The 7,292-nt window shown below is 63.4% G+C and overlaps 1 protein-coding gene and 1 long non-coding RNA gene across 2 annotated transcripts; one reads left to right on the forward strand and one right to left on the reverse strand.

Annotated features, from left to right (window-relative positions):
* Positions 1 to 484: 484 nt before the first annotated feature.
* ACTG1 (actin gamma 1) lies at positions 485 to 3,328 on the reverse strand. The gene is made up of 5 exons (XM_045489856.1): positions 3,166 to 3,328; positions 2,445 to 2,813; positions 1,724 to 2,162; positions 1,450 to 1,631; positions 485 to 1,358 (listed from the first exon to the last, which is right to left on the reverse strand). Exons 2-5 carry the CDS (start codon positions 2,805 to 2,807, stop codon positions 1,215 to 1,217), a joined length of 1,128 nt encoding a protein of 375 aa, XP_045345812.1. The 5' UTR covers positions 2,808 to 2,813; positions 3,166 to 3,328; the 3' UTR covers positions 485 to 1,214.
* Positions 3,329 to 5,075: 1,747 nt separating this feature from the next.
* Positions 5,076 to 7,045, forward strand: LOC123604131. Its single transcript, XR_006715236.1, has 2 exons — positions 5,076 to 6,016; positions 6,703 to 7,045. It is a non-coding gene; the product is annotated as an uncharacterized LOC123604131 (long non-coding RNA).
* Positions 7,046 to 7,292: the final 247 nt, after the last annotated feature.

Raw genomic sequence — 7,292 nt, forward strand, 5'->3', positions numbered from 1 at the left:
CTGAAGACTGAGGTGTGCCATTAGAAGAACCAGACCTGTCACTGAGTCCAAGGATTTACAGATGAAGGCTCGTTAGCCTCCTTCACACCTAAGACTAGTTCCTTGGTTCAGTAACCCCAATGTTTCATGGGTTTCGGGGCCGCTTCACTGAAACTGGTGGAAAAAAAGCAACCCCCAAGCCCACGATCAAGGAACCTGCCCCTTGGGAGGCCTCCAAGTGCTTCCCAAGTACCTGCAACACCGTTTTCCCCACAGCCACTTGCAGAGTTCTCCTGCACGGGATCCTTCGCGCAAAAGCCCCCAGACGGGAGGGCAGGGGATCCCAAATCCCAAGCTGCTGTGTGCTGGGCTGTTCACTAGACCTTACAAAAATCCTCCCAACTCCTGGTCTGCAGGAAACCAAGCTGCTGCCCAATTTCAGCCAGTTCTCCTCCCAAACCACCCGCCCCTGCCCCACCCACCCCCCAAACAGAAGCCAGGGTGCTTCACGGCAGCACTTTATTTTCCTCGCACAAGGACGCGTTGCTGGGGCCTAATGTTCTCACATGACAGTAGAAAACCAAAATTTGTTGTCATCTCTTCAAGAATTGAGAATTGTGTACAAAAACCTTACATAAATTAAAAGGATGAATAAATTTACAGTTGTAAATGCAAACCGTTTTCCAACTCAAGGCAATTAACAACCCACGGTGTTCTGGCAGGAAAACATCGGGTAAGAAAGGAAAGTGGGTCCCAAGGCTCGGACCTTCCCAACCCTGTCAGACCGGCAAGACAGAAATGACAACTGGTTCAGGACTCTTGCCAGCCTCTAGAGAAATCCTGGAATAGGCAGCTCTTAGACATTAATACCCTGCACAGATCGAGAATATCATGGTCTCGAAGATTCTCAAACCAATGGATTTCTCTTCCACGGACATGTTCTCAACCTCAGCCACGAAGTGACCGAGCCGCACGTACTAAGGATTTAAATCAAAGAGATGTACAGGGTATTAAACATATACCAAGGGAACAGTGAACTTGGATACAAGGTCAAGATCAGCAACAAGTTCTACAATCCAGTGCTGACATCAGATACAAGCTTCAAGGACAGATTTCTTTTCAAAGGCTTATTCCAGTTTCACGAGGCCAGCAGGAGGCGCACACACTTGCCAGGGCAGACCTAGACTTCGGGATTCACTCGTGCAGCAGACGCTACGCATCTGCCCGCAGTCCGTTTAGAAGCATTTGCGGTGGACGATGGAGGGGCCCGACTCGTCGTACTCCTGCTTGCTGATCCACATCTGCTGGAAGGTGGACAGCGACGCCAGGATGGAGCCCCCGATCCACACGGAGTACTTGCGCTCAGGGGGAGCGATGATCTGTGAAAACAAAACCGTGGCTTTAGTTTAGGCCGCAGTCTTCACACAGCGGGGCCCCGGGAGGCCCAGCCCACGGCCGCACTAGACTCACCTTGATCTTCATCGTGCTGGGCGCCAGCGCTGTGATCTCCTTCTGCATCCTGTCGGCGATGCCAGGGTACATGGTGGTCCCGCCAGACAGCACCGTGTTAGCGTAGAGGTCCTTCCGGATGTCAACGTCACACTTCATGATGGAGTTGAAGGTGGTCTCGTGGATGCCACAGGACTCCATACCTAAGAGACAATGCTCTCCCTTAGAGGGCATCCGCCCCTCTTCCGGGCCCAAAGCGACGCAGCCCGAACTCGCGGCTGCCCAAGACACCTACCCAGGAAGGAAGGCTGGAAGAGCGCCTCGGGGCAGCGGAACCGCTCGTTGCCGATGGTGATCACCTGCCCGTCGGGCAGCTCGTAGCTCTTCTCCAGGGAGGACGAGGACGCGGCCGTGGCCATCTCCTGCTCAAAATCCAGGGCCACGTAGCAGAGCTTCTCCTTGATGTCACGCACAATTTCCCGCTCGGCGGTGGTGGTGAAACTGTAGCCGCGCTCCGTGAGGATCTTCATGAGGTAGTCCGTCAGGTCCCGGCCAGCCAGGTCCAGACGCAGGATGGCGTGGGGCAGGGCGTACCCCTCGTAGATGGGCACAGTGTGGGTGACCCCATCCCCAGAGTCCATGACAATACCAGTGGTGCGGCCAGAAGCGTACAGAGACAGCACGGCCTGGATGGCCACGTACATGGCTGGGGTGTTGAAGGTCTCGAACATGATCTGGAAAAAGGCAACGGGCTCCTTAGTCAGAGACAGGGACCCGGAGCCACCCCATGCTCACACACCGCATGCTGGCATGCCACAAATGTGATGTGTAGAGAAAAGAAAAAAAGGTTGCAGGCAGAAACACAAATAAGAAACCTTGAGACTTCAGGAAGGAAATGCCAGGAGAAGAACAGAACCCTGGAAATATCGAAAGAAATACTTGAATTTCAGAAAATAAGGCGGAACAGAAAATGGCTAATGAAACAGACGACCGGCCGCGCCTGGGGCAGCGCTTACCTGAGTCATCTTCTCACGGTTGGCTTTGGGGTTCAAGGGGGCCTCAGTGAGCAGCACCGGGTGCTCCTCGGGGGCCACGCGCAGCTCGTTGTAGAAGGTGTGGTGCCAGATCTTCTCCATGTCGTCCCAGTTGGTGACAATGCCGTGTTCGATGGGGTACTTGAGGGTCAGGATGCCCCGCTTGCTCTGGGCCTCGTCGCCCACGTAGGAGTCCTTCTGGCCCATGCCCACCATAACGCCCTGGTGTCGGGGCCGCCCGACGATGGACGGGAACACGGCTCGGGGGGCGTCGTCCCCAGCAAAGCCGGCCTTGCACATGCCAGAGCCATTGTCGATGACCAGCGCGGCGATCTCCTCTTCCATTGCGGTCTGCGTGAAGACGCGGCCGGCTTAGACACGGAGGGTCCGTCTGCCCGCCCCCCGCCCCCACCGAGCCTGGCGGGGAGTAACTGCCCGGAACTGGGACCCGGTCTTTCTCGGGGCGCCCCTCACTCGCTCGCGGCGGCGCGACCGGGCCTCTCCGCACTGCGGCCCTGCCCCGCCCCACCCCCCCACCCCCCGCGCCAGCCGTGCACCGGCCGTCCGCACCACACCCCGCCCCGGCGCGGACCCCGCAACTCCCGAGGCAGTGTTGCGGGGACCCTGGGACAGGAGGCGTGGCGTGCACCTGCGGCGCCAGACTCGGGGACCCGGGGCCCGGGCACGCAGGCCGGCCTCTTACCGGTGGAAGTGGCGGCAGTGGACGCGGACGACAAACGGCGGGACGACACAGAGCACGGGCCGGCTGCGGCGAGTGAGACCGAGCGCGGCCTCCCCCGCCGCTATTTAAGCGAAGCGGGACGCGCGCGCGGGCCGGCGGCGCGCGCGGCCCCAGAACATGTCCATATATGGCGATCTTTCCGAACGCCGGGCGCCCATTGGCTCGCCCGGCCGGGACACGTGGGGCCCCGCGCCCGGCCCCGCCCCCCGCCCGCACCGCCCCCAACGGCCCCGCCCGCGCCACCCCCGCGCGCTCGCGACCCCACGCCCCAGACCTGGTGCGGACCCGCGCGCGCGCGCGCGCGCGCGGGCCGAGCGGGTGGGTGCCCCCCACTTGGGGTCGCGGGCAGGGCTGCGGGTCCGACTGGCCCGCCCCGGGACTGCCGCGCCGTGGGGGAGGGCCCGGCTGCGCCCCGAAACTGCCTGGCCCAGAGCTGGGCCGCGCCCCAAGCCGGGGTGTGTCCCCGCGGCCCGGCCTCACGGGGGGCTTCGCCCCCGGCCCCGCGCGCCCCCTCCGAGCTTCCCCCCCAGGCTCCGCTGAGAGCGTGGACTGTGAAGGCCGACGCCGGGCTGGGGGAGGGGCGGGGGGGGGCGGCGTCCCTGTCGGTCGCTCTTGCGGTGCTCTGGGCCCCGCGGCCCGGAGGAGCCCCGAGGTGTCGTGACCTCGTTTCGGTGACGGGAGTTAGGAGCCGCGTGTCCCCCAGCGTTGCCGGCCACCGCGCAGGCCCCTCCGCCGGAGGATGGGGCTCCCTGCCTGGGGTCTCTGGAGGTGCAGAGACCGAGGCTTCATTCCAGCCGTAGCCAAAGCTTCCCGCCCCTCAAACCGCAGGCCCGATTGTCCCCTTAAGCGAGCTACACTCGGGGTTTGGGGCCATTCCCCCATCCACTGGGGAGGGGCTTTGTTTTGTTTTAAATTCCTGTGAGCGCTATAAGGAAACTGAGGCAGATTAGGGAAGTTTTGACCTTCCGAACGAACGGTCAACTCTCAGCGGGCACCATCTTCTCGGCTTTATGACACTAGAGAGAACCAGGGTGGGAGTGGGTTTGCTGATCCCCGGGAACAGGAAGCCCCGCTGCTCTCCCGACCCCAGGTCGCCTCCAGGCCGGCCCCGCCCCAACTGCCCTGGAATTGTAGGTTCTCCTGGATACCGGACGCGCCCTTTTCTCCAGCAGCCTGAGTTGGAAGACCTGTCATTGCCAGCAGGGTCTTGGCCGCACCTGCTGGCGCCAATGTTTTCTGCCCAGAGGGGAATCAAAGGCTGGGCTTTCTTTGGGCTGATTTGTAAGCTTTCGGAATTGCTCAGTATAGAATTAAAGGTCAGAGGAGGCGTGGGGAAGAGCACAGGCCAAGAGTGGGGGCAGCGGGGCCAGGCAGAGTGAGGCAAGGGACGTAAGGTCCCCTCCCCCCCCCCCCCCCCCGGGCGCTCAGCTTGACCCGGGCAGGTGTCTGACGGTGGGGGGGCGGGGCCAGGCGCCCCAAGAGCCCCGCGAGCTGAACTGGTGGCCACATCTGTGGCTAAGGACGCTAGGCCCAGAAGGTAAGGCAGCTGTCCAGCTCACCTGAGGACTGCGGTTCCCGAACGCCAAGGCCTTGTCTATGGCCACAGGCCTAGCTGGGTCTCCGACTCCCGGGCGTTTTGGGGGCGCAGGGCAACACTGCTGTCCATCAGGTGTGTGCCCCACCCATGAGAGAACCCCGGGGCTTGGCCTCCGTAAAACCTATCCTTATTCGCGCCCTTGGGCACAATCACGGCCTGCTCAACCCTCAGGTGGGGGTGTCAGAGATGCGAGGAGGACTTCCACTTGGGGGTCCCAAGGTGTCACGCACAGGCCACGGGGAAGGTGGGAAGGGCGGGAGGTCTCCACGTCCCGGGTCCGCCCACTCCGCGAAGGCGTCCAGGCCTCTGACTCGGGCTGGGGGGGCACCTGCCCCTCCTCCAACGCCAGTTCCCTCTAGAGCTCCTTTGTCTGGTGTGTTTAAGGGGCGGCCACTTCTGGGAACAGACGGGGAGGGAGCGGAGATCCACAGACCTCGGTCCCCGCCCCCCTTCCTCGTTCCGCACCTTGCAGTCCGCGGGACGCCGGGTGCCCGGCCCCGAGGTCGTGGAGGTTAGCGGGGCGGGGCCCAGGAGCCCCGACGTCCCCCCCCCACACACACACGCCCGCGGCGCCGGGCGGCGGGGGGAGGGGCGGGGCGCCACTTCCTCTTCCGCGGCGTGTCACCGGCTGGGCAGGCGGTGGCGGGGGGGGGGGGGGGGAGGGGGGCAAGGTGCGGCCGCAGGTGAGCGGCGGGGGGCGGCGGCGCGCGCGGCGCGGTGCGGCCATATTAGGCGATCTCGGCGCCGCGGGAGCCCCGCCCGCCGCCCGGGAAGCCGCGGCCCGGGCAGCCCCGTCCCCGCCCGCCGCCGGCCCTGAGTCACCGGCCGGGCGGGGGTGGAAGTAACGGACGGGGGGCGCCGGGCGCGCTCCTCGCCTTATTTAGTCAAGGAGGCCGCCGATTGGCCGGCGGAACAAAGGGGCGGTGGCGGGCGGCCGGGGCGGGAGCGGAGGGGGCAGCGGCTGGCCCCCGCCCCCACCCCCGGTCCCCACCCCCGGCCGCCCGCGACCCCACAGCTCCGCTGCCGGCGCGGCCCCCAGGATGGGGGTGGGGCTACCCGTGCCCGCGCCCCCCCCCCCCCAGGTCCGGCGGCTGCAGGGGTGCGGGGGATGCGGGGCTGGGTCGCCTCCCGGCGGGGGAGGAGGGGAGTGACGGCCCTTCTGGGAAGCACCGCCGGGAGCCGGGAGTACGTGGACGCGGAGGAGCCCTGCCCCAGGTAGAACTGGGCCCGCCGACCCCGGCGGGGGGGACGGGGGAGCGCCGCCTTCTGTGCCGTGATTTTTTTGTTTTGCAACCGGGCGGTACGAGGCCTCGCCCAAGGTCACCTCAGGGCTGTGCACTTGGAAGCTCGGGGCCGCCCCCACCCCGCCTGGAGCGGGAGAGGGCCCGGCGTCCCTGGGGAGGGGACCGCGCGGGCGCGGCAGCCCCTGGTTCGGGCGAGCGGGGAAGCTCTGGGGAGGAGGGAGAGGGCCAGCAGTTGCGCCCTTGCCCAGAAGCGGGTGTGTCCTTTCCATCTTGAGGACAGAAACTTGGGCCTCAGAGAAATGATGTGATTTTTTTTTTTTTTTCCCCTAGTTCAGTGCTGGCTTTGGGCGATTTATTGTGACTTTGCTGCATTTCATTTTATCCTCCATGCGTTTAATGACTGAGGAAATAGCGGGACGGGGAGGTGGGGTCACCTTGCAGGTAACTGTGGTGGGGCTGAGACTTAGCTCGAGGCCTTGCCTCCGGGTCCTGGGCACTGCCTGGCAACCCCACGTCGCTGTCATCTCCCTGCTCTCTTCAGGGATGGTCCCCAGGACTTCTGCACTTGGTAGCGTGGCCACCAGCCCACCTGCACCCCCTACTCACCCTGCTAGCCTCCCACCTCTAGCCACCTCCCAACTAGTCATTACTTGTCAGGCACACAGGGCAGGTGACTTGGTGATGGGTCGGCGCCCCCAGCCTTTGGCCTGGCCATTCCCACCTGCGAGGAATGCCTCGCCTTCTCCATGCAAATGCGACGTGGGATCCTGGTTTGGATCCTGGGACACAAAAAAGGAAGGCAGCGGAAGAAGCAGTGAAATCTGAGTAAAGTCTGGAGTTTAATACCAAGTGCCAAAGTTCCTCGCGGTGACAGCTGAACCACGCCTGTGTAAGTTGTTACCTTAAGAGAAACTGAGGGGGGAGGCTACAGCAAAGCTCACGCAATCTTTGCTACTTTTCTGTAAATCTAAGATTATAATAAAAACTTCATTTCAGAACATCTAAGGAAAAGCGAAGTTTCCCTACCCGTAGGTCCCTGTCTTGTTCTCCCAGGCCTGTGGACAGATCAAAGGCAGGATGATTCTTCTTCTGCCTGTGTCCGCAGGGCGCTGGGCAGTCTCCCGTGGAGAGGGGGGCAGGCTTGGGCGGCTATGTCTGTCTGTCTGTCGGGAGCAGTGGTCTTGAGGGCTGCCGAGGTAGACAAGGCCAGGTTCCTGCTGGCGTGGCCTGCTTGCGTCTGAGTTTCA

This window comes from Leopardus geoffroyi, chromosome E1 (genome assembly GCF_018350155.1).
Source record: "Leopardus geoffroyi isolate Oge1 chromosome E1, O.geoffroyi_Oge1_pat1.0, whole genome shotgun sequence".
Lineage (NCBI taxonomy): Eukaryota > Metazoa > Chordata > Mammalia > Carnivora > Felidae > Leopardus > Leopardus geoffroyi.